Below are 27,690 nucleotides of genomic sequence, written 5' to 3' on the forward strand. Positions count from 1 at the left end.
CCAATGAATAACAGCAAACATTGATCTAAAATTAAATAACCATACTGATTACCTAAAACTTGGGTGAACAACTCCATTCTCCTGATGACTACAAAATTGTTGGAAGAAATGTCCATCTGGGTTCAGTTCCAAGTGGGGAGAAAGACACTGGAAACATGGAGACTGCTTGGAAATATGGTTTAATGGTGGAGAGGATCACATGGGGTTTTTGGGTCCTGGGCAAAAAAAGAGCACATGGAGTGGAGAGAGGGATATATTTATTCACTCTCTTGGGCCCTGCTTTAAGAGTTTCCTGTTCCTGTACAAGAAATGTAGAGCCTGGTGGTGCAATGGACTAAACTACTGTTAAAGTAGTATTTAGCTGCCAGCTGCCTGCAATTACTGCGAGTTCAATTCTCATCAGGCTCAAGGTTGACTCAGCCTTCCATCCTTCCAAGGTAGGTAAAATGAGGACCCGGTTTGTGGAGGCAATAAGCTGACTTTGTATAAAATAGAACACCGCTTAGGGGGGGCCAAAAGCCCTACTAAGCAGGTATATACAAAAGTATTAAGGCTATTGCTTAAAAGCATTGTAAGCCGCCCTGAGTCTCCGGAGAAGGGTGGCACATAAATCAAAAAAACTAAATGTATCCCATTGGCTGTCAGACTCCCCGGGGGCAGGGGTCTTAGCTAACTTTGTAGGCTGTCTGTGTCCCAGGCCTGGTTGAATCTGGGTGATGATGTAATGAAGGGGCTTTGGGCAATTCCTATTATGGCTTAATGGCTTTGTCCTGGTTTGGATCTTGAGTGAGGGCTAATCCTATCATGTCCTGAGGGCCATGTCTTTTGTGTTGTATATAAGCTGGCCCAGCCTTTGTCTTGTAGATAGGTTGGCACCAAAATATGTGCTGGGGGTGGGGTGGGGCAGGGAGCTGAGGCTCTGAGTTTGTCTTTAGAAACATGTTTCTCCTTTAGGGAAAATATAATATTCTGCCTATTTAATATTTCCTAGAATATTTCATTTTCCTAGAAGAGGGGTGGATGCTAACTTCCTACAGATCTAAAATTAAATAACCATACTGATTATCTAACACTTGGGTGAACAACTCCATTCTCCTGATGACTACAACAGGGGTGGGTTCTACTTACCTCTGCTACCGGTTCGCAACGGGAGCGCACGCACGTGCTTCTGCACATGCGCAGATTGTTCATGTTGATATCCAGGCGGGCGGGCAGAGCCTCCCGCCACTGTTACTACCAGTTCACAAGGAACGGGAGCAACCCACCACTGGACTATAATATAATGCAACAGTACTAGTTGATCAAACTATAATCAGGCCAATTTCAATCTATACTTCATAATCTTAAAGAACCATAAAGAGAGAGGTCATTATGATTTAATTAAGTTAACATTAACTTCAACAAGTTTTTAGAGTGAACTTTTAGGGGTTGGGGACCTCTGCTGTAGGTTGTAGAGAGATAAAAATCTGGGTCAGGTTGTATAGTGGTAGATACAAGTGCCAGGCAAATACTAAAATGGATTTCTACAACCACCTACAGCAAACAAGATCTACAAATCTGTAAGATATGAAATATGATCCTGGCTGTTGAAATTCCCCTCAAAATGAGTAATCAAGCATTTAGACATTTACTAACAGCTGGTTTTGGAAGGTACTAATAACAAGCTTTTGAAAATCAGAAGTAAAACAAATCCAAGTTTGAGTATTTTACTACTTAAGTTAAGATTTGGACAAAAATCTCTAGACTATTTTTTGTTCTGCAAAGATTTGTAGTGTTTTCATTCTTTCATAAATCTTTCACAACTGGCGTTTTGTTTCAGCTTCTTTTTCACAAATATGATGGAATTAGTCACTGCAATTGTTCCCAATGGCCACTGGACTGCTTTCAAAACAAAGGAATAATTTTGCAAGAAAAGTGTAGGAGTAAAGACAGATCAGAACATTTTAGATCATAAGACTATAAAGCATAGTTTCAAAGAGAGAAACTGGAGCTTTTTTAAAAGCTGAAACAAAGCTGATTGGTTCATTTTTATGGGGCACACATAAGCAACTCATGGGCTGTATATGTAGCCACCAGCATCCCTTTTGAAACCACTACAATAACCCTCAGTAGATGAGGGCAGTAATAAGTAAACCTTATTTTAGAAAGGTGTGGCTTTGAAAAAAACAGACATGTTTTCCTTTTCTCTGAGGTAAATCAGTATTATTTCCTCCTTTTGTTTTGAAGAGTTTTAAAAAGCAAAATGGTATCCTAAGCTTTAGGCATTCAATTTTATCTCATTTTTATGATTGTTTGTTCATTCACAAACTAGAGAAAACATGCAGAGCATGGCTTCTAGAATTCTTTCCAACTGCCTCATCAACTATGGGCATAGGAGGTGTCTACATTTAAATTGGTGTAATATTTTGTCTTCTGCTTCTGTGTGTGTGTGTGTGTGTGTGTGTGTGTGTGTGTGTGTGTGTGTGTGTATACAGACAGATAGATAGATAGATTCATTTCTGCTCTTTTCTTGCATTGTGTCTGTGGGTGCTTCTATGTATGTATGTATATATGTGTATATATACATATATATATATATATATATATATATATATATATATATATATATATGTAGGTCTTTGGTTATTCGGGTCTTCTCCCACGTAAAATTGGAAGTGTCTTGGCGACGTTTCGACGAAGTCTCATTCGTCATCTTCAGGCTGGTGTTCTCGGCTTCGTGCTTCCAGGAGCAAATGGATTCCATTGCTCCTGGAAGCACGAAGCCGAGAACACCAGCCTGAAGATGACGAATGAGACTTCGTCGAAACGTCGCCAAGACACTTCCAATTTTACGTGGGAGAAGACCCGAATAACCAAAGACCTACATACAAACACCCGCGAAAACCTAAGAAAACAAATATATATATATATATATATATATATATATATATATATATATATATATATATATATATATATACATATACATATACATATACATATACATATACATATACATATACATATACATATACATATACATATATACATACACACACACACACACACACACACACACACACACACACACCTAGTTTGGGTAACAAAATGTCTGCAAGAAAACAAGCTCAGAGAGTGCCAAGGACCCCACATTTCAACCCTGAGCCTCAAAACCTCTCCTTTGTAAATAGGCCTAGACCTCCTAGTCTTCTTAGGCGGTTAAGACACCTGGCATCTTAACCACTAAACCAAACTGGCTGTCTATTAATAGAGAAAGATGGAGCTTTGGTGACTTGCATGTTCCTCACTGCTTCCTATGAGTAGTAGAACTAGAATAAATTGTTCCAAATCTATATATATAAAAGCAAAAAACACTCATGCAGCATCACAAAATCTCCGGAACCGTAAAGCCTACAAACTTGAAATTTGGCACGTATGTTCCTCTTGACTTCTAGGTGCTCACTTAGAAAGGATTTTTCGAAATGACCATCAGAGCATTAGTATTTCTTATATTATTATTAACACACTCTGATGCTAAGGAGTTAGACATTCTACTCCCCCTCCCCACCTGAAAATAACTCTGTTCCAACTGCCACTTGGGCTTGGCCAGCGCGTGACTCATCCGGCCTGCAGGCTGGGAGTTTGGAGAGGATCAATGGGGCCAGCTGGAGGGAGAGAAGGGGATAAGATAGGAGAAACCTCTGTGGGACAAGCCTGAGGGAAAGAAGGGGATAGGAGAGGATCAATGCGGCCGGCCTGAGGGAGAGAAGGGGATAGGAGAGGATCAATGGGGCCAGCTGAGGGAGAGAAGGGGATAAGATAGGAGAGGCCTCTGTGGAGCAAGCCTGAGGAGAGAAGGGGAGATGAGAGGCCGATCGTAACTACTCATTAATTTTCAAGCTGTAAGTGTCGATTTATCAAGCCTGATCACATAGTTTCATAGCGGAGCACGGGTATTCAGCTAATACAAAAATATATACAAAAATATAATATTTAGTTATTTTATTTACATCCTGTCACAATCAAATATAGAATCTCAGGTTGCAGAATGAATTCAGTTTGTTTGAACATATAGTTTTAATTATACTGTACTAGACTTAACTATGATTGTTTCTTATAAAAAAGAGAAAACAGCAGGATGATTTTTTAAAACAAACTTGGCCTGTTATTAATTTCTTGAAAATAATCCTTACATGCGTCCTACTGAAAATGCAAGTCATCATTTATTGCCCAAATTTTGAATAAGGAATTCATTAATATGTATAGTCTAATCAAGCCAAGCCAAGAGAGATCTGTAAAATGAGTCTTCTCGATTTTGCTACTTCATAATGTTTTTCTTTGTCCCATGAGCTATTGATTGAAGACATCTTTTAAATGAAAAATCATTAATGCACATCCATTAAAAATCCATTGGAGGGCAGAACTAGATGTCCTAACAGATACTACTAGATCAGCAATAATACTTAAAATTTAATTTTACATCAAGCTATACATCGCTATGATGGATGGAACAATTTTGATGCTTTTTCATCCTATAATTCCAGCATCAGGTAGACAGCTGAGACCCGACGATACAGAGGCCGATGGTGAGGCCGATGCAGAAGATGATTCTGTAAGTAATCCAGATTGCTCTATTAGTTTTAATTGGGAATTGCAAAGCTTCATTTCCTTTACCATAGAACATCACAGCAAGAAATCAAGCTTCATCTAATCAAATAAGAAGCCAAATTAAACCATTCTTCTTCCTGTATTTAATCAAAATCTGCTCTTGAAAGCCTCTGCACAATCTGGCCCAAACAAAGTTATTTGTTTGAAACAAAGGTTTAATGCTGTGTTAAGTATTAAATATACAGTTAAGCATATTCAATTATACCATTATTATATCATATAATATGGTAGAATCATAATGGATTTGATTTTAACACAACATTAATTGAAAATATTCAGAAATCATTATCAAGTTTTATTAACTTGAACCTGAACAACTTTAGTCACAAGTTAAACTAAACTAGAGCCTTCTAAAACAAAAAATCCATGGCCCATGTTAGTAGAGTATCTAAAGGAAATACAGGATACATTTAATGATCGCTTCTTCAGAAAGTGTCTGAACTTACAATGGTACTGGACAGGTAGTACTTATGTCCAGTTCTCATATTTACGTTGGTTGCAGTATCCCTGCAGGCATGCAATCACAATGCCACAATGTCCTAACATCATATGATCACTATTTGCAACCATTTAGCTAACTTCTTATAAATTAAGGTTAATGGGAAAGCTGGCAGGAGGTCATAAATGAAAGCCATGTGATGTTCTTGCTTAATGACCCATGGTGATTCACTTAATGACAATGGGAAGTACCAGAATTTCAGTCATTAAGTGACATTATGGTTTTATAGCCACATCACTTACCAATAGAAATTCCAGTCCCAATTATCATTGTTGTGAGGACTACTTGTATTATATCCATTTGGCTAATTTAATAAGAATTTGGCATTATTCAGTATCCTGCTGGATCAAATTAAAGGTATAATCCACCTTTTTTTCCCCACAATAATAATTTTTTTAAGGCCATGAAATTAATAGGAAAACAAATTCAGGAAATAAGAGTAAGCTAATGGTATTTCTCCATTTTTATAGATCAGTGAAGTGACAACCGAAAGTGTAAGACCTAGGCCACAAGGCTCTTCTCCAGTGTATGAATATTGCATAGAAGATGAATATTTTAACAAAAAGGTAAGACTCAAAATGAAAGAATTCATAGCATACGTTTCAGTTACGACAACAAGCTGTAAGCCTTTGGAGCCATTGACATTAGCCCCTTAAAGTTAAAGACAAAATTAATATTGATTGGCTAAAGGGACACCCATTTTTTCCTGCCCTGTATATTCTGCAAGAATATCCTGGGGGAAATGCTGTGCCATTACTTATTATCACTTGCATATGATGAAGTGATTCAGAAATGAAAAGGAAAGCTGCAAGGTTGATTAACGTAATGAAAAAATAGCTTTTTTTTTTTCATTTTAAACTAAATTTAGAGGGTTGTCTCTTTTTAAAGGAAAAGTAATTCTTATCCAAAGTACAACAGTTTTTGTGGTCCAGCCACAGGGAAAGATAGAAGGTGCTGAAACTCCCAGCTTTGAAATTGAAAGGGCAGATGACTGTAACTTATACATCAAATTCCCAGCATGAAGAGCAGGAATTAAGTAAACATTGTGTGTACACTTGCACACAGTTGCTGATGGTAAAAGCACTTTCTGGGCAATTTACAATGTCAGCATTATTTACATATTGTCCCCAACAATCTAGATCCTTGTTTTACCAACTTCGGAAGGATGGAAGGCTGAGTCAACTTTGAGCCCCATCAAGATTGAACTCCAGGCTGTTTGCAGAGTTAGCCTGCAATAATGCATTCTAATCACTGCACCACCTGGCTCCTACATGATGTGCATTTGCACCCAGAGTTGCCAGCAGAGAGTGATGGGCAAGAGAGCATAGTATGTACATTTACATGTAGCGCTTGTTGGCCCAGAGAGTGGTGAATGTGCATTGTATTAGATGTTCTGCTGAAGTCAACTGGGGCAGCCATGAAGCATGATAGTCTATGAAGTTGGAGGAGCACAGAGAATGGTATTCTCTGTAACAAAAGTTGAGGCAAGAGTCTACTCTTGTCATCAGTATAAGTCAGGAGTGAAGCCACCATAGGAGGCTATGGCAGATTTGTTTAAGGCTAGCTTCATGTAAACTGCAGAAGGCAGTTAACTGTAAAAAAAGGCAGTTAACTTTGTCAGGTCCTAGAAATATCTAAAGCCTGCTCATATGTTACCTGCTACTACTTCAGCCTACTCAGGTGGGGCATCCATGTTGGCAAATGATGATCCTGGAAAAGCTATCCTTGTATCTGAGGAAGTGCAGGGCATCTGTATACATGGTCACGAATGTTTTTGACCACGACCAAATCGGGTTCCAACCAAAAACTTCACCCAAAAAATTATTTTGTGGCCAATTTCCCCTTCCGTACCATTCTTTTTTTTTTTTTTTTGTAAGTGCGAAATTTCCAAAATTAGGTTCAGGTCACGACCAAATTGGGTTGTGACCAAAGTTATGGAATTAATTATGGTTCTACTGTACTTCACAGTCCACTCCACCATTCTCCTTGGAGGCCAGTTCTGCTATTTGTGGCATGATATCATTCTTAGCACCCCCTCTTGCTAGGCTGATTTCTGTCCAATGCTCTGATGACATTTTATCCAAACATTGTCAGTGGAACTATGCTACCATCTAAGATATATGGATTTCTGAGGCATCTTCCTTTGGTCCATACCTGGTTCACAGTTGATGTCATACAACTAAGCATTAAAGATTGCATGTTTATTTCCAGCTTCAGCAAGATATAGAGAACAGACAAAGAAGAGACTCCACCTTCAAAATGAGTGATTCACAGGTGAGATTAAGTACATGTTAAGCTTCAGGTGTGACTTTCAATATAGGAAAGCACTGTGCTAGAATTCTTGAAAATCCTGGGTCTCATTAGATGACAATTTATTTTTTTACTTGCATTAGATAGGTACAGATGTTTAAAAATGTGAACTTTTCACTCAGTCACTTTTTGTAATTGAACTGAACTTCTGAAACTGACATGTCACTACACTATTACATAATCACATTAATATTCTATCACTCCAGCATAATTTTAAAATAAGCAAGTTGTATGAATCTGTACCCACTATAACATTCTGCATTTTGTTAATGCTTCTGCACACACAGCCCTGAACACATTCACAGCAAATGATTGGCCCAATCAGCACTGATAACACTACTGCAACTAGAATTGGTCCTTTACATCAAATAAGTGATTGGAACTATCCAACCTGGCAAACAACTGATTTGCTACAGATGCAGTCCTGTTCCAAGAAGGGATATCATTTCTGATAAATGCCAATAATCCTGCTGGAAATTATGCATAGATTCCCTTTGATAATTCACTACACTACTATTATACAGGTAGGCTTCGACTTACAACCATTTGTTTACTGACCGTTCGAAGTTACAATGGCACTGAAAAAAGTGAGTTATGACCGTTTTTCATATTTATGACTATCGCAGCATCCCCACGGTCATGCAATAAAAATCTGGGTGCTTGGCAACTGACTCATATTTATCATGGTTGCAGTGTGCCAGAATTATGTGATCACCTTTTTTGACTTTTGACAAGCAAAGTCAATGGGGAAGCCAGATTTATTTAACAACCATGTTACTAACTTAAAAACTGATTCATTTAACAACTGTGGCAAGAAAGGTCATAAAATGGTGGAAAACCACTTAACAATTGTCACACTTGGCAACAGAAATTTGGGTCTCTATTGTCATAAGTTGAGGACTACATGTAGTTGACATATATCATTGAGAAACATTTCTGTTTCTGTTCTGTTTTAAAGGAGACATATAGAACATAATTTTTCCCCAAACCTATCTAGAGACCAATTGGTAGCATAAGAACTCTTTAATTCAAGTTGGTAAACTAGCTGACCCTTGAACAGTTAAACAAGTCCTTTTAAATCCTTCTAAACCCTTTTAAATTTGGGCTCTCCTATCACATTTTATATCTTAGCATGTATGACTAAGTCCAGTAGACCACTTGTAGTTTTCTGGCACTGATCTATTTGAAATAAATAGGAATCAAATTCTGTGGGAAGATTAGTATGCATATTTTTCGACAATGTTTATTCAAGTTACTTTGATACCTGATTTATTTATAATTGAATACCAATGTAAATAAACAGGATTTGCAAGTGGCTGAAGTAAAATTATAGCCACTGATGTCCTAAATAAATTCATTTTACTAAATTAAAATGAATGAGGGAGGGAGGGAGGGAGGGAGGGAGGGAGGGAAGGAAGGAAGGAAGGAAGGAAGGAAGGAAGGAAGGAAGGAAGGAAGGAAGGAAGGAAGGAAGGAAGGAAGGAAGGAAGGAAGGAAGGAAAGGAAGGAAGGAAGGAAGGAAGAATTAAAGTACTATGATTATAAAATTAGGTTCTGTAGAAGACAAAACCCCATCTTGAAGAAGCCATTAATGTTCTGTTTTTAAGTAGACAATTATATTACCCTAGTATTTTTCAAAATTAAGTACTAGAAATTAAGGAATGTGAGAAATAAGTACTAGTTAAAAAAGCAGAATTATGCAACTGCTAAAATGCTCAATGCAGTCTTGTTCTGCTTTAGCAGAAATATTGCATCTAAATTACAGGAAGTAATATTTCTTTGGTCAGGCCATATGTCCCCCACTCCTCCCTAAAAAAAGGATATGGAGAAACTGGAGTAGGTTGAGAGAAAAGATACCAGACTGGGAAACAATGGAAAGCTTGGAAGGCAAACTGTATGAGAAATGAATAAAGAAATCAAGGAGTTGGGTATAAATTAGCTGGGGGGGAAAGAAAACTAAGGAGTAATGCAGGTACCTAAAAGCTTATTACATGGAAGAGAAGGCAAATCAATACAATCCTGTTCAATTAATATATTTTATAATTTTATGAGTTGCTGATGACTGTAAATTGTATTGTCATAAGACACAGAGGAATGAAGATCAGTGTTCTCAGGGTTCTTTCTTTTTCTGAGGAACCTGGCTTTTGAAAAATATTCATACATATGTATAACATTAAGTATAGACATTTTAAATGGAAGATTTTAACTGGTTAGATATTTTATCATTGCTGACTGTTTAATTCTCATTTAAAATCACTTGTCTTCCATTCCAAAAATACCAGAGAGCCGGTGTTTATATCTTCCAAAAATCTTTATCTGCCTGTCATGGATCATTAATAAATACAAATACTTTCTTGTCAAATCCTACATTCTGATCTTGTGATATAGGATTACTCATCCAGCAAGCTAATAATAAATCTAATCTCTAAAGAAACCTTGTTATCTGTTTTATAATTTTGCTTGTCTTTTGGTGCCAGGAAATGTTTGTGGCTTTTTAGTAAACTTAATATGTGCTATTTCTGGCAATGTAGTACAGTCAAGGTTAGGATTATGTTAATGACAGTGTGAGTGACATCATGACATAAATGAATAGAAGAATGAACTAATTTAGAGATGAGATTTAATGGCATACCTTTTGGAACGACTAGGAATCTATGGAAGTGACATTACAAACCGAAGTGGAATCTGGTGCAAGTGGATTCAGTGTAGCTGGTGGGGGAGCCGAAGGAATATTTGTGAAGCAAGTGCTCAAGGAGTCCCCAGCATCAAACCTATTTAGTCTAAGAGAAGGTACAGTATTGCTCTTGTATTATATTTACATTTTCTCTTAAAACCATTAACTAAGAAAATGGTCATATCTTTAAAGCATACATTACAAAAAGTAATAACCATACAGTACTTTTTAGAAAGTATGCATACCTATTGAATGATGAACATGCTGCAGGGCAGGGACAAAGTAGAACAAGTAGTCCTCGACCTACAACCGGATCAAAGTTATAATGGACCCCCAAAAAGGTACAAATGGCTTGAATTTGAAGGTCTGATGATTGCTCCCCCCCCCGGTCATGTGATTGCATCTTAAGCGCTCAGCAACTGTTCTATATTTATGGCCATTTGCAGCATCTTGCAGTCACATGACTGCAGTTTACTGTGCTTTTTTGCCAACTGCAGTGTTCACTTTATGATTGCCACGTTCACTTAATGATCACAACAGAAAAGACTGTAAAATTGGGTATGGTCACTTGATGACCTGCTTAATGACCAGTGTAATTTACAACCATAATTCCGGGCTCGATTATGCTTGTAAATTGAGGACAACCTGTTTATACTTCTAAAAAGTGAATAAAAAGTGCTTTGCAAATTTACTTTGCAAATTCAGACAAGGAACTGAGGGATTTATCTGATAGTCTGAAAGTCTTGTTTCTGTTTTCTAGGAGATCAACTGTTGAGTGCCACAATCTTTTTTGATAATATCAAATATGAAGATGCACTTAAAATACTACAGTATTCTGAACCATACAAAATACAGTTCAATCTTAAAAGAAAACTTGTTGGGAAAGATGAGCTGGAAGCAATGCATTCTGCAACACAGTCCAAAAAGGAAAAATTAAGTCAGGTAATATATTGTTCTTGAATTATATTATGGATTAAGATGTACATCATGAAAATCTAGCCGTTAGTGAAGTAATTTTAGAACTTTTTAAAAAGTTTCCCCACTTACCCACATAAAATAAAATTTTGAGGCAAAATTTTGAGGACAGATGGTTCTTCTCTAGAATAACTACAACAAAAATACAGTGTTTTCCAAAGTTAGGCTGCATGGAGAATTTCTTATATAAATTATTTTAATTGTTTGAATCAATTGTGATTTTCTTCTTAGCACTGTATCCCTAAAATTTAGATGAGAAAAAGTAACTAATCTAAACCCACTCCGTTTGCTCTTGATCTGCTGCTTTTCTGCTCAGGAGTTATTTGTAAGTAAGGAAACTCAATTCTCAATATAAATTTAACAAAGAAAGAATAATTGTACAAAATAATTTTTTATAAAAACACATTACAGCAATCGTTAGTACTACCTATGGAAAGTAATAGAGTCTGTAATCAGAAATTGAATTTACACAATTCCAGCTGCATAATATGTCCAAAGAATTATTGAAGAATTTTTACAAAGATAAAAGATAAGCATGAAAAAGTATTGAAGAAGGGTTGGAAAGGAATAAAGATGAAGAAAAAAGTGTTACAAGCAGTAGAAAGCTAAGAAAAAAGTGGGGGGGAGATAACTTAAAGAAGTGACTTCCCATCTTTTTTTACAATAGTTATAGTAATATCTGGTACCATTTCCCGCTTTCAAAATAACATAATATGTTATTATGTTAACAAAATAACATGTAGGCTAGTGACCCCCAAGGGGAGGGCCTTCTCTGTGGGGGCACCTACCCTCTGGAATCAGTTGCCCCCAGAGATAAGGAGAATCCAAGACCTTAGTGCCTTCCGCCGTGCCCTTAAAACCCACTTTTTCCAGCAAGCCGGGCTGGCTTAAGAAGAAATTTTAAATGTTTTAACTGGTTTGCATTTTTAATTTTGGGCCAAATTTATATTTATTTTAATTGTTTTTTAATATTTGTATTTCATGTTTTTTTTAACTCTGGCTGTACACCGCCCTGAGTCCTCAGGGAGAAGGGCAGTATATAAATTTAAAAATAAAATAAATAAATAAAATAAATAACATAGTTCCCTTCGCATATATAGCCCTTTTTAATCAGTAAATCTAGAATTTACCATTTCATTTTTATGCATTTTCAGCAAAAACTCTATAAAGAATTTCCAGTCTTTTATAAAAGGCGTAATTAGCCCTTTCCTAATAAAAGAAATCAATTTTGCAAGTTCTATAATATTCATGGTCCAGTCCTCTATTGTGAATATTTCTATATAACGTTGGTACAGTTACAATATACAGTATATCACAGAAGTGAGTACACCTCCTCACATTTTATAAATATTTAAGTATATCTTTTCATGTGACAACATGAAGAGATGACACTTGGCTACAATGTAAAGTAGTGAGTATACAGCTTGTATAACAGCGTAAATGTGCTGTCCCCTCAAAACAACACAACACACAGCCATTAATGTCTAAACTGGTGCCAACAAAAGTGAGTGTACCCCTAAGTGATAATGTCCAAATGCTCCTTCAAAGTCTGGGTCATATCTTAAGTGTGGTTGATGATTGATTGATTTTTCATTGATTTTCCACATTTCTGAACTGCCCATCTCCCTCAGAAAGAAACTCTGGACTGTGTACAATGAAATATTAAAAGTTAAAAATGGTATATAAAAGTTAGAAAATTGGGAAAGAGACAAGGATGATAAAACACTTCTAAAATTAATTAAAAAGTGAAAAAAGAATTCCCCATATAGTACTGATACTGATACCACTGCACCAATTGCCAGTTGGCTTCCGGATGCAATTCAAGTTTCTGGTTGTCACCTTTAATGATTCATGACCTGGATGATGTCACCTTCATGGTTCAGAGCCTGGATGATAGCTGCCCACCTAAGAACATCTAGTAGAGAGGTCTTGTATCTACGGATGCTACAGAAGCATGCCCTTAATCATTAATCAGAGGGCCTTTTCTGGAATATTATTCTACCAGATATTTGGATGGGCCTTTCCAATGTGATCTTCAGAAAGACAGTAGTTGGTAGTATTTTACCAAGCCTCAGATGAAAGATCTTTCTGGATAAGCAAATTTTTAAATCATATTTTTTTAAAAAATATTTTATTCCTGATGCCCATAATTGTTTGCACAAATGGTATTTATTTTAATTCAAATTATATATTTGGGGAGTTGATTATGGCATACTATAATCCTTGTAATTAATGGGACATGGTGGCTCAGTGGCTATGACGCTGAGCTTATTGATCAAAAGGTCGGCAGTTCAGCAGTTCATATCCCTAATGCCACGTAACGGGGTGAGCTCCTGTTACTTGTCCCAGCTTCTGCCAACCTAGCAGTTCAAAAGCACATGAAAAATGCAAGTAGAAAAATAGGGACTACCTTTGGTGGGAAGGTAACAGCATTCTGTTAAATGCCTTTGGCATTTAGTTATGCTGGCCACATGACCACGGAGATGTCTTCAGACAGCGCTGGCTCTTCGGCTTTGAAACAGAGATGAGCACTGGCCCCTAGAGTTGGGAACGACTAGCATATATGTGCGAGAGGAACCTTTACCTTTACCTAAACCTTATAATCAAAAAATAAAATGATATAAATAATACTCTATATACATTTTTTCCTAAACAAACATATTCATTTTAGAATTTTTCTCCCCAGGGAATGGATACAATGGAAATATCAGAGAAGACAATCTCAGAGGGAGATAAAACAAACTTAATTGTAAAACAAAGAGTGGGAAGACCAAAAAGAACCAAAAAGGATAGACTCTCGTGGCCAAAATTCCAGTCCATTAAGGGAAAGAAGATTTTGGGACACAGAAGATCTCGAAGTACATCAGATGCATATGAACATGGAATTCCAGATGTTTCTCCTACAAGCACAGATACAGAATCACAATTCCAGCCAGAAGAAATTCATGGAAAAATTAAAAAACAAAGCCAAAAGAAACTAAAGTTTCCAACTATTGGATTTAAGATGCACAAAAGTAAACAAGAACCATATGAAATAAATCCATTCAAAGAATATGAAGATGGTACTGCTGTGGAACTCTCAGATATAACGACAAGAGAGTATACTTCATTAGATGTAGATAGAAAACCAAAAGAAAAAGAGCCAAAAAGAGATGTATCAGATGCAGTATTTCCACTTCCACAACATACAAGAAAATATCCTGATGTTGAACTAACTCTTACAAAATCCAAAGAGAAGAAATTAAAAACCAATATAGAATTTACAAAACAAGAACCTACAGTTACAACAACACAGATGAAAACAGCAGTAATTCAAACAAAAGACATTACAGACTCTCAGATCAAAGTTTCACAAAATATTCCAAAAATGAAGAAAAAAAAGCAAAAAGATTCAAAAGTACAAATTGAAACCCAATATCAGAAAGAGGAAAAAGGAAAAGAAACAAATATTGCTAGCAAGTATACCTTGCCACAAACTGAAGCTTCCAAAGTTGAGATGGACATCAAAATACCTAAAATGGATTTTTCCATTCCCAAAGCTGACCATAAGGCTACCAAACCTGAGCTTAAGATGGGAGAAATTACTGCTGATATAATCATTTCAGAATTTGACATAAAGTCAACAGCAGGCCAGGGAATTTTGGAATTGAAAACAACAGACCAAGATGAAATTCCTGCAGATGGCTCAGCCATTACACTGGAAGATGACGAAACTAAGTTCAAAATGTTAAAATTGCAAATGCCCATATTTGGGATATCACTTCCCAAACAAAAAGGTATTCCACAGGGAGAACTTTCCATATCTTCCATGGAAACAGACTTCCCCAAAACTGGACTGAAAACGGAACTCAAAACTGCAGAGATTGAAGCTGACATTAAGTTGACAGAAGTGGAGATAAAGGCCCCCAATCTGGATGTGGAGATAGGAGAGAAGGGCAAAATCAAAATGCCTGCACTGAAGATGCCTAGCGTAAAGGTCGCCAAACTCAAAGCACCAGAAGAAGGGATCTTCCTGCCAAAGGTGGAAGCTGATGTCACCCTTCCCAAAGCTGAAATGTCTGATGCTTCAGCAGCCATAAAATTGCCAGAGGCTGAAGGCACCATCGACGGGGGAGGACTGAAGATACACATGCCAAAGTTCAGGATGCCCAGCATGGGATTCTCCAAACCAGACATCAAGGGCCCCAAAGTCGATGTAGATGTCAGTATACCTAAAGTTTCTCTTCCCGAAGCTGAGCTCCACATTGAGAAACCTGAGGTGACGGGAGGAGATATTACCATATCAGCATCAGAAGTAAAGATTCCCACAGGCTCAGCCAGCCTGGAACTCAAAGCTCCCAAAGTAGATGTAGAGGCTCCTTCTGGAAAGGTTTCTGTGCAGGGCCCCGATGTTAAACTGGAAAGTGGGGAGAGGAAGTTCCAAATGCCCAAGTTCCATATGCCCAAATTTGGAATGTCACTGCCCAAAGGGAAAGGTGTCCCAGAGGCAGAAATCAGCGTACCCTCTATGGAAGCAGAGCTTCAAAAGACAGCATTGAAAGCAGAAGTGACCCTGCCCTCTGCTGAGCTGGAAACCGATTTTAAGCTTCCAAAAGTGGAGGTAGCTGCCCCTAGATTGGACGTGGAGATTGGAGATGCAGGCAAAATCAAAATGCCCGAAGTGAAGATGCCTAGCATGACGGTCCCCAAGCTCAAAGGGCCAGAAGTAGGGATCTCCCTGCCAAAGGTTGAGACTGATGTCACCCTTCCCAAAGGAAAAGTGTCTGATGCGGCAGTGACTGTAAAATTGCCAGAGGCTGAAGGCACCATCGATGGGGGAGGACTGAAAATGCATATGCCAAAGTTCAGGATGCCCAGCATGGGATTCTCCAAACCAGACATCAAGGGCCCCAAAGTCGATGTGGATGTCAGTATGCCTAAAGTTTCTCTTCCTGAAGCTGAGCTCCACATTGAGAAACCTGAGGTGAAGGGAGGAGACATAACCATATCAGCACCAGAAGTAAAGATTCCCACGGGCTCAGCCAGCCTGGAACTCAAAGCTCCCGAAGTAGATGTAGAGGCTCCCTCTGCGAAGGTTTCTGTGCAGGGCCCTGATGTTAAGCTGGAAAGGGGAGAAACTACATTCAAAATTCCCAAGTTTCATATGCCCAAGTTTGGAATTTCAGTGCCCCAAGGGAAAGGTATTCCAGAGGAAGAAGTCACTGTATCATCTATGGAAGTGGACCTCACCCAAACAGAACTGGAAACAGAAGTCACATTGCCCTCTGTAGGGTTACAAAGTGACATTAAAGTCCCAGATATGGAAGTAGTAGACCCCAGCGTGGATATGGAAGTTGAATATGATGGCAAAATCAAAATGCCTGGATTGAAGATGCCTAGTATCAAGGTTCCCAAGCTCAAAGGGCCAGAAGTAGGGATCTCCCTACCAAAAGTTGAAGCGGATGTCTCCCTTCCCAAAGGAAAAATGTCTGATGGAGCAGCGGTTGTAAAATTGCCAGAGGCTGAAGGCACCATCGACGGGGGAAGACTGAAGATACACATGCCAAAGTTCAAGATGCCCAGTATGGGATTCTCCAAACCAGACATCAAAGGCCCCAAAGTCGATGTGGATGTCAGTAGGCCTAAGGTCGACATTTGTCTTCCTGAAGCTGAGCTCCATGCTGACACACCAGAGATGAAGGGAGATATTACTATATCAGCACTGAAACTAAAGATTCCAACAGGCTCAGCCAGCCAGGAATTTAAAGCTCTGGAGGTAGACACAGAAATTCCATCAAGTAAGGTTTTTCTGCAGGGTCCTGAAGTTATGCTTGAAAGAGAGGATACTACATTCAAAATTTCAAAATTCCGAATGCCCAAATTTGGAATTTCATTGCCCAAAGGGAAAGATGTCCCAGAGGCAGAAATCAGTGTATCTTCTGTGGAAGGAGAACTGCCCAAGACAGCATTGAAAATGGAAGTCACACTGCCCGCTGCGGACCTTAAAACTGATCTTAAGCTTCCAGAAATAGAGGTAGATGCTCCTAGCTTGGACGTGGAGATTGGAGATGCAGGTAAAATCAAAATGCCCGAAGTGAAGATGCCTAGTGTGAAGGTCCCCAAGCTCAAAGGGCCAGAAGTAGGGATCTCCCTGCCAAAGGTTGAGACTGATGTCACCCTTCCTAAAGGAAAAGCTGAAGTGCCTGATGCGGAAGTGGGTATAAAATTGCCAGAGGCTGAAGGCACCATTGATGGGGGAGGACTGAAGATACACAAGCCAAAGTTCAAGATGCCCAGCATGGGATTCTCTAAACCAGACATCAAGGGCCCCAAAGTCGATGTGGATGTCAGTATGCCTAAAGTGGACATTTCTCTTCCCAAAGTTGAGCTCCACGTTGAGAAACCTGAAGTGAAGGGAGGAGATATTACCATATCAGCACCAGAAGTAAAGATTCCCACAGGCTCAGCCAGCCTGGAACTCAAAGCTCCCGAAGTAGATGTAGAGGCTCCTTCTGGAAAGATTTCTGTGCAGGGCCCCGATGTTAAGCTAGAAAGCGGGGATAGGAAGTTCCAAAAGCCCAAGTTCCATATGCCCAAATTTGGAATGTCACTGCCCAAGGGGAAAGGTGTCCCAGAGGCAGAAATCAGCGTACCTTCTGTGGAAGGAGAATTGCCCAAGACAGCATTGAAAATGGAAGTCACACTGCCTGCTGCGGACCTTAAAACTGATCTTAAGCTTCCAGAAGTAGAGGTAGATGCTCCTAGCTTGGACGTGGAGATTGGAGATGCGGGCAAAATCAAAATGCCCGAAGTGAAGATGCCTAGTGTCAAGGTCCCCAAGCTCAAAGGGCCAGAAGTAGGGATCTCCCTGCCAAAGGTTGAGACTGATGTCACCCTTCCTAAAGGAAAAGCTGAAGTGCCTGATGCGGAAGTGGGCATAAAATTGCCAGAGGCTGAGGGCACTATCGATGGGGGAGGACTGAAGATACACAAGCCAAAGTTCAAGATGCCCAGCATGGGATTCTCTAAACCAGACATCAAGGGCCCCAAAGTCGATGTGGATGTCAGTATGCCTAAAGTGGATGTTTCTCTTCCCAAAACTGAGCTCCACGTTGAGAAACCTGAAGTGAAGGGAGGAGATATTACCATATCAGCACCAGAAGTAAAGATTCCCACAGGCTCAGCCAGCCTGGAACTCAAAGCTCCCGAAGTAGATGTAGAAGCTCCTTCTGGAAAGATTTCTGTGCAGGGCCCCGATGTTAAGCTGGAAAGCGGGGATAGGAAGTTCCAAATGCCCAAGTTCCATATGCCGAAATTTGGAATGTCACTGCCCAAGGGGAAAGGTGTCCCAGAGGCAGAAATCAGCGTACCTTCTGTGGAAGGAGAACTGCCCAAGACAGCATTGAAAATGGAAGTCACACTGCCCGCTGCGGACCTTAAAACTGATCTTAAGGTTCCAGAAGTAGAGGCAGATGCTCCTAGCTTGGACGTGGAGATTGGAGATGCGGGTAAAATCAAAATGCCCGAAGTGAAGATGCCTAGTGTGAAGGTCCCCAAGCTCAAAGGGCCAGAAGTAGGGATTTCCCTGCCAAAGGTTGAGACTGATGTCACCCTTCCTAAAGGAAAAGCTGAAGTGCCTGATGCGGAAGTGGGCATAAAATTGCCAGAGGCTGAAGGCACCATCGATGGGGGAGGACTGAAGATACACAAGCCAAAGTTCAAGATGCCCAGCATGGGATTCTCTAAACCAGACATCAAGGGCCCCAAAGTTGATGTGGATGTCAGTATGCCTAAAGTGGACGTTTCTCTTCCCAAAGCTGAGCTCCACGTTGAGAAACCTGAAGTGAAGGGAGGAGATATTACCATATCAGCACCAGAAGTAAAGATTCCCACAGGCTCAGCCAGCCTGGAACTCAAAGCTCCCGAAGTAGATGTAGAGGCTCCTTCTGGAAAGATTTCTGTGCAGGGCCCCGATGTTAAGCTGGAAAGCGGGGATAGGAAGTTCCAAATGCCCAAGTTCCATATGCCCAAATTTGGAATGTCACTGCCCAAGGGGAAAGGTGTCCCAGAGGCAGAAATCAGCGTACCTTCTGTGGAAGGAGAATTGCCCAAGACAGCATTGAAAATGGAAGTCACACTGCCTGCTGCGGACCTTAAAACTGATCTTAAGCTTCCAGAAGTAGAGGTAGATGCTCCTAGCTTGGACGTGGAGATTGGAGATGCGGGCAAAATCAAAATGCCCGAAGTGAAGATGCCTAGTATGAAGGTCCCCAAGCTCAAAGGGCCAGAAGTAGGGATCTCCCTGCCAAAGGTTGAGACTGATGCCACCCTTCCTAAAGGAAAAGCTGAAGTGCCTGATGCGGAAGTGGGCATAAAATTGCCAGAGGCTGAAGGCACCATCGATGGGGGAGGACTGAAGATACACAAGCCAAAGTTCAAGATGCCCAGCATGGGATTCTCTAAACCAGACATCAAGGGCCCCAAAGTCGATGTGGATGTCAGTATGCCTAAAGTGGACGTTTCTCTTCCCAAAGCTGAGCTCCACGTTGAGAAACCTGAAGTGAAGGGAGGAGATATTACCATATCAGCACCAGAAGTAAAGATTCCCACAGGCTCAGCCAGCCTGGAACTCAAAGCTCCCGAAGTAGATGTAGAGGCTCCTTCTGGAAAGATTTCTGTGCAGGGCCCCGATGTTAAGCTAGAAAGCGGGGATAGGAAGTTCCAAATGCCCAAGTTCCATATGCCCAAATTTGGAATGTCACTGCCCAAGGGGAAAGGTGTCCCAGAGGCAGAAATCAGCGTACCTTCTGTGGAAGGAGAACTGCCCAAGACAGCATTGAAAATGGAAGTCACACTGCCCGCTGCGGACCTTAAAACTGATCTTAAGCTTCCAGAAGTAGAGGCAGATGCTCCTAGCTTGGACGTGGAGATTGGAGATGCGGGTAAAATCAAAATGCCCGAAGTGAAGATGCCTAGTGTGAAGGTCCCCAAGCTCAAAGGGCCAGAAGTAGGGATTTCCCTGCCAAAGGTTGAGACTGATGTCACCCTTCCTAAAGGAAAAGCTGAAGTGCCTGATGCGGAAGTGGGCATAAAATTGCCAGAGGCTGAAGGCACCATCGATGGGGGAGGACTGAAGATACACAAGCCAAAGTTCAAGATGCCCAGCATGGGATTCTCTAAACCAGACATCAAGGGCCCCAAAGTCGATGTGGATGTCAGTATGCCTAAAGTGGATGTTTCTCTTCCCAAAACTGAGCTCCACGTTGAGAAACCTGAAGTGAAGGGAGGAGATATTACCATATCAGCACCAGAAGTAAAGATTCCCACAGGCTCAGCCAGCCTGGAACTCAAAGCTCCCGAAGTAGATGTAGAGGCTCCTTCTGGAAAGATTTCTGTGCAGGGCCCCGATGTTAAGCTGGAAAGCGGGGATAGGAAGTTCCAAATGCCCAAGTTCCATATGCCCAAATTTGGAATGTCACTGCCCAAGGGGAAAGGTGTCCCAGAGGCAGAAGTCAGCGTACCTTCTGTGGAAGGAGAACTGCCCAAGACAGCATTGAAAATGGAAGTCACACTGCCTGCTGCGGACCTTAAAACTGATCTTAAGCTTCCAGAAGTAGAGGCAGATGCTCCTAGCTTGGACGTGGAGATTGGAGATGCGGGCAAAATCAAAATGCCCGAAGTGAAGATGCCTAGTGTGAAGGTCCCCAAGCTCAAAGGGCCAGAAGTAGGGATCTCCCTGCCAAAGATTGAGACTGATGTCACCCTTCCTAAAGGAAAAGCTGAAGTGCCTGATGCGGAAGTGGGCATAAAATTGCCAGAGGCTGAGGGCACTATCGATGGGGGAGGACTGAAGATACACAAGCCAAAGTTCAAGATGCCCAGCATGGGATTCTCTAAACCAGACATCAAGGGCCCCAAAGTCGATGTGGATGTCAGTATGCCTAAAGTGGATGTTTCTCTTCCCAAAACTGAGCTCCATGTTGAGAAACCTGAAGTGAAGGGAGGAGATATTACCATATCAGCACCAGAAGTAAAGATTCCCACAGGCTCAGCCAGCCTGGAACTCAAAGCTCCCGAAGTAGATGTAGAGGCTCCTTCTGGAAAGATTTCTGTGCAGGGCCCCGATGTTAAGCTGGAAAGCGGGGATAGGAAGTTCCAAATGCCCAAGTTCCATATGCCCAAATTTGGAATGTCACTGCCCAAGGGGAAAGGTGTCCCAGAGGCAGAAATCAGCGTACCTTCTGTGGAAGGAGAACTGCCCAAGACAGCATTGAAAATGGAAGTCACACTGCCCGCTGCGGACCTCAAAACTGATCTTAAGCTTCCAGAAGTAGAAGCAGATGCTCCTAGCTTGGACGTGGAGATTGGAGATGCGGGTAAAATCAAAATGCCCGAAGTGAAGATGCCTAGTGTGAAGGTCCCCAAGCTCAAAGGGCCAGAAGTAGGGATCTCCCTGCCAAAGGTTGAGACTGATGTCACCCTTCCTAAAGGAAAAGCTGAAGTGCCTGATGCGGAAGTGGGCATAAAATTGCCAGAGGTTGAGGGCACTATCGATGGGGGAGGACTGAAGATACACAAGCCAAAGTTCAAGATGCCCAGCATGGGATTCTCTAAACCAGACATCAAGGGCCCCAAAGTCGATGTGGATGTCAGTATGCCTAAAGTGGACGTTTCTCTTCCCAAAGCTGAGCTCCACGTTGAGAAACCTGAAGTGAAGGGAGGAGATATTACCATATCAGCACCAGAAGTAAAGATTCCCACAGGCTCAGCCAGCCTGGAACTCAAAGCTCCCGAAGTAGATGTAGAGGCTCCTTCTGGAAAGATTTCTGTGCAGGGCCCCGATGTTAAGCTAGAAAGCGGGGATAGGAAGTTCCAAATGCCCAAGTTCCATATGCCGAAATTTGGAATGTCACTGCCCAAGGGGAAAGGTGTCCCAGAGGCAGAAGTCAGCGTACCTTCTGTGGAAGGAGAACTGCCCAAGACAGCATTGAAAATGGAAGTCACACTGCCTGCTGCGGACCTTAAAACTGATCTTAAGCTTCCAGAAGTAGAGGCAGATGCTCCTAGCTTGGACGTGGAGATTGGAGATGCGGGCAAAATCAAAATGCCCGAAGTGAAGATGCCTAGTGTGAAGGTCCCCAAGCTCAAAGGGCCAGAAGCAGGGATCTCCCTGCCAAAGGTTGAGACTGATGTCACCCTTCCTAAAGGAAAAGCTGAAGTGCCTGATGCGGAAGTGGGCATAAAATTGCCAGAGGTTGAGGGCACTATCGATGGGGGAGGACTGAAGATACACAAGCCAAAGTTCAAGATGCCCAGCATGGGATTCTCTAAACCAGACATCAAGGGCCCCAAAGTCGATGTGGATGTCAGTATGCCTAAAGTGGACGTTTCTCTTCCCAAAGCTGAGCTCCACGTTGAGAAACCTGAAGTGAAGGGAGGAGATATTACCATATCAGCACCAGAAGTAAAGATTCCCACAGGCTCAGCCAGCCTGGAACTCAAAGCTCCCGAAGTAGATGTAGAGGCTCCTTCTGGAAAGATTTCTGTGCACGGCCCCGATGTTAAGCTAGAAAGCGGGGATAGGAAGTTCCAAATGCCCAAGTTCCATATGCCCAAATTTGGAATGTCACTGCCCAAGGGGAAAGGTGTCCCAGAGGCAGAAGTCAGCGTACCTTCTGTGGAAGGAGAACTGCCCAAGACAGCATTGAAAATGGAAGTCACACTGCCTGCTGCGGACCTTAAAACTGATCTTAAGCTTCCAGAAGTAGAGGCAGATGCTCCTAGCTTGGACGTGGAGATTGGAGATGCGGGCAAAATCAAAATGCCCGAAGTGAAGATGCCTAGTGTGAAGGTCCCCAAGCTCAAAGGGCCAGAAGTAGGGATCTCCCTGCCAAAGATTGAGACTGATGTCACCCTTCCTAAAGGAAAAGCTGAAGTGCCTGATGCGGAAGTGGGCATAAAATTGCCAGAGGCTGAGGGCACTATCGATGGGGGAGGACTGAAGATACACAAGCCAAAGTTCAAGATGCCCAGCATGGGATTCTCTAAACCAGACATCAAGGGCCCCAAAGTCGATGTGGATGTCAGTATGCCTAAAGTGGACGTTTCTCTTCCCAAAGCTGAGCTCCACGTTGAGAAACCTGAAGTGAAGGGAGGAGATATTACCATATCAGCACCAGAAGTAAAGATTCCCACAGGCTCAGCCAGCCTGGAACTCAAAGCTCCCGAAGTAGATGTAGAGGCTCCTTCTGGAAAGATTTCTGTGCAGGGCCCCGATGTTAAGCTGGAAAGCGGGGATAGGAAGTTCCAAATGCCCAAGTTCCATATGCCCAAATTTGGAATGTCACTGCCCAAGGGGAAAGGTGTCCCAGAGGCAGAAGTCAGCGTACCTTCTGTGGAAGGAGAACTGCCCAAGACAGCATTGAAAATGGAAGTCACACTGCCTGCTGCGGACCTTAAAACTGATCTTAAGCTTCCAGAAGTAGAGGCAGATGCTCCTAGCTTGGACGTGGAGATTGGAGATGCGGGCAAAATCAAAATGCCCGAAGTGAAGATGCCTAGTGTGAAGGTCCCCAAGCTCAAAGGGCCAGAAGTAGGGATCTCCCTGCCAAAGATTGAGACTGATGTCACCCTTCCTAAAGGAAAAGCTGAAGTGCCTGATGCGGAAGTGGGCATAAAATTGCCAGAGGCTGAGGGCACTATCGATGGGGGAGGACTGAAGATACACAAGCCAAAGTTCAAGATGCCCAGCATGGGATTCTCTAAACCAGACATCAAGGGCCCCAAAGTCGATGTGGATGTCAGTATGCCTAAAGTGGATGTTTCTCTTCCCAAAACTGAGCTCCATGTTGAGAAACCTGAAGTGAAGGGAGGAGATATTACCATATCAGCACCAGAAGTAAAGATTCCCACAGGCTCAGCCAGCCTGGAACTCAAAGCTCCCGAAGTAGATGTAGAGGCTCCTTCTGGAAAGATTTCTGTGCAGGGCCCCGATGTTAAGCTGGAAAGCGGGGATAGGAAGTTCCAAATGCCCAAGTTCCATATGCCCAAATTTGGAATGTCACTGCCCAAGGGGAAAGGTGTCCCAGAGGCAGAAATCAGCGTACCTTCTGTGGAAGGAGAACTGCCCAAGACAGCATTGAAAATGGAAGTCACACTGCCCGCTGCGGACCTCAAAACTGATCTTAAGCTTCCAGAAGTAGAAGCAGATGCTCCTAGCTTGGACGTGGAGATTGGAGATGCGGGTAAAATCAAAATGCCCGAAGTGAAGATGCCTAGTGTGAAGGTCCCCAAGTTCAAAGGGCCAGAAGTAGGGATCTCCCTGCCAAAGGTTGAGACTGATGTCACCCTTCCTAAAGGAAAAGCTGAAGTGCCTGATGCGGAAGTGGGCATAAAATTGCCAGAGGTTGAGGGCACTATCGATGGGGGAGGACTGAAGATACACAAGCCAAAGTTCAAGATGCCCAGCATGGGATTCTCTAAACCAGACATCAAGGGCCCCAAAGTCGATGTGGATGTCAGTATGCCTAAAGTGGACGTTTCTCTTCCCAAAGCTGAGCTCCACGTTGAGAAACCTGAAGTGAAGGGAGGAGATATTACCATATCAGCACCAGAAGTAAAGATTCCCACAGGCTCAGCCAGCCTGGAACTCAAAGCTCCCGAAGTAGATGTAGAGGCTCCTTCTGGAAAGATTTCTGTGCAGGGCCCCGATGTTAAGCTAGAAAGCGGGGATAGGAAGTTCCAAATGCCCAAGTTCCATATGCCGAAATTTGGAATGTCACTGCCCAAGGGGAAAGGTGTCCCAGAGGCAGAAGTCAGCGTACCTTCTGTGGAAGGAGAACTGCCCAAGACAGCATTGAAAATGGAAGTCACACTGCCTGCTGCGGACCTTAAAACTGATCTTAAGCTTCCAGAAGTAGAGGCAGATGCTCCTAGCTTGGACGTGGAGATTGGAGATGCGGGCAAAATCAAAATGCCCGAAGTGAAGATGCCTAGTGTGAAGGTCCCCAAGCTCAAAGGGCCAGAAGTAGGGATCTCCCTGCCAAAGATTGAGACTGATGTCACCCTTCCTAAAGGAAAAGCTGAAGTGCCTGATGCGGAAGTGGGCATAAAATTGCCAGAGGCTGAGGGCACTATCGATGGGGGAGGACTGAAGATACACAAGCCAAAGTTCAAGATGCCCAGCATGGGATTCTCTAAACCAGACATCAAGGGCCCCAAAGTCGATGTGGATGTCAGTATGCCTAAAGTGGATGTTTCTCTTCCCAAAACTGAGCTCCACGTTGAGAAACCTGAAGTGAAGGGAGGAGATATTACCATATCAGCACCAGAAGTAAAGATTCCCACAGGCTCAACCAGCCTGGAACTCAAAGCTCCCGAAGTAGATGTAGAGGCTCCTTCTGGAAAGATTTCTGTGCAGGGCCCCGATGTTAAGCTGGAAAGCGGGGATAGGAAGTTCCAAATGCCCAAGTTCCATATGCCCAAATTTGGAATGTCACTGCCCAAGGGGAAAGGTGTCCCAGAGGCAGAAGTCAGCGTACCTTCTGTGGAAGGAGAACTGCCCAAGACAGCATTGAAAATGGAAGTCACACTGCCTGCTGCGGACCTTAAAACTGATCTTAAGCTTCCAGAAGTAGAGGTAGATGCTCCTAGCTTGGACGTGGAGATTGGAGATGCAGGTAAAATCAAAATGCCCGAAGTGAAGATGCCTAGTGTGAAGGTCCCCAAGCTCAAAGGGCCAGAAGTAGGGATCTCCCTGCCAAAGGTTGAGACTGATGTCACCCTTCCTAAAGGAAAAGCTGAAGTGCCTGATGCGGAAGTGGGCATAAAATTGCCAGAGGCTGAGGGCACTATTGATGGGGCAGGACTGAAGATACACAAGCCAAAGTTCAAGATGCCCAGTATAGGATTTTCTAAACCAGACACCAAGGGCCCCAAAGTTGATGTGGATGTCAGTATGCCTAAAGTGGACGTTTCTCTTCCCAAAGCTGAGCTCCACATTGAGAAACCTGAGGGGAAGGGAGGCGATACTACCATACCAGCACCAGAAGCAAAGATTCCAATGGTCTCAGCCAGCCTGGAACTCAAAGCTCCCGAAGTAGACGTAGGGGCTCTTTCTGGAAAGGTTTCTGTGCAGGGTCCCGATGTTAAGCTGGAAAGCGGGGATAGGAAGTTCCAAATGCCCAAGTTCCATATGCCCAAATTTGGAATGTCACTGCCCAAAGGGAAAGGTGTCCCAGAGGCAGAAATCAGTGTACCTTCTGTGGAAGCAGACCTGCCCAAGACAGAATTGAAAGGGGAAGTGATACTGCCTTCTGCTGATCTTGAGTCCGATCTTAAGCTTCCAAAAATGGAGGTAAATGCCCCTAGTTTGGACGTGGAAATTGGAGATAAGGGTAAAATCAAAATGCCTGAAGTGAAGGTGCCTAGCATCAAGGTCCCAAAGCTCAAAGGGTCAGAAATAGGGATCTCCCTGCCAACGGTTGAGACTGACATCACCCTTCCCAAAGGAAAAGCTGAAGTGTCTGATGGTGCAGGGGCTGTAAAATTGCCAGAGGCCGAAGGCACCATCGACGGGGGAGGACTGAAGATACACATGCCAAAGTTCAAAATGCCCAGTATGGGATTCTCTAAACCAGACATCAAGGGCCCCAAAGTCGATGTGGATCTCAGTATGCCTAAAGTGGATGTTTCTCGTCCCGAAGTTGAGCTCCACGTCAAGAAACCTGAGGTGAAGGGAGGAGATATTACCATATCAGCACCAGAAGTAAAGTTTCCAACCGGCTCAGCTGGCCTGGAATTGAAAGCTTCTGAAGTAGACGTAGAGGCTCCTTCTGGAAAGATTTCTGTGCAGGGCCCCGATGTTAAGCTGGAAAGCGGGGATAGGAAGTTCCAAATGCCCAAGTTCCATATGCCCAAATTTGGAATGTCACTGCCCAAAGGGAAAGGTGTCCCAGAGGCAGAAATCAGCGTACCTTCTATGGAAGCAGAGCTGCCAAAGACAGCATTGAAATCGGAAGTGACACTGCCCTCTGCTGAGCTTGAGGCCGATCTTAAGCTTCCAAAAGTGGAGGTAGATGCCCCTAGTTTAGACGTGGAGATTGGAGATGTGGGCAAAATCAAAATGCCCGAAGTGAAGTTGCCTAGTGTCAAGCCCCCCAAACTCACTGCACCAGAAGTGGGCATCTCCCTTCAAAAGGTTGAGGCAGATGTCTCCCTTCCCAAAGGTAAAGCTGAACTGCCTGATTCTGAGGCTGCCAGCAAAGTGGCGGAAGCAGAAGGTAGTCGTGAGAAAGGCAGGATGAAAATACACATGCCAAAGTTCAAGATGCCCAGTATGGGATTCTCCAAATCTGATATCAAGGGCCCCAAAATAGATTCAGATGACAGCATGCCTGATGTACACACCTCTCTTCCAAAAGTTGAGGTCAGCACTACAAAACCCCAACTCAAGAAAGATGATTTCGAGGGCGACATCAGAATAGCAGCCCCTGAAGTAAAGATTCCATGGGTCCCAGTCACTGTGGAGCTGCAAGCTCCCGACGTAGAAGTACAAGCTTCTTCAGGTAAGATTCTTGTGCAGAGGAAATTTTTTGATCTTGGTGGT

General features: G+C 42.4%; 1 protein-coding gene across 2 annotated transcripts in view; it reads left to right on the forward strand.

Moving 5' to 3' along the window:
• The window catches only part of AHNAK2 (AHNAK nucleoprotein 2), a 72,732-nt gene that overhangs the window by 38,746 nt on the left and 6,296 nt on the right, over positions 1 to 27,690 (forward strand). The window contains exons 2-7 of one of the 2 annotated variants that reach the window (XM_070942290.1): positions 4,524 to 4,591; positions 5,622 to 5,712; positions 7,358 to 7,420; positions 10,105 to 10,246; positions 10,891 to 11,072; positions 13,792 to 27,649. In XM_070942290.1, coding sequence (XP_070798391.1) covers positions 4,563 to 4,591; positions 5,622 to 5,712; positions 7,358 to 7,420; positions 10,105 to 10,246; positions 10,891 to 11,072; positions 13,792 to 27,649 — 14,365 coding nt within the window. In that variant the 5' untranslated portion in view covers positions 4,524 to 4,562. Of the gene's footprint in view, positions 1 to 4,523; positions 4,592 to 5,616; positions 5,713 to 7,357; positions 7,421 to 10,104; positions 10,247 to 10,890; positions 11,073 to 13,791; positions 27,650 to 27,690 lie in introns of both variants that reach the window. The other variant, XM_070942297.1, reaches the window with a different exon arrangement.

This window comes from Pituophis catenifer, unplaced genomic scaffold (assembly GCF_029215685.1).
Source record: "Pituophis catenifer annectens isolate HBS135680 unplaced genomic scaffold, rPitCat1.0.hap2 SCAF_1, whole genome shotgun sequence".
Lineage (NCBI taxonomy): Eukaryota > Metazoa > Chordata > Lepidosauria > Squamata > Colubridae > Pituophis > Pituophis catenifer.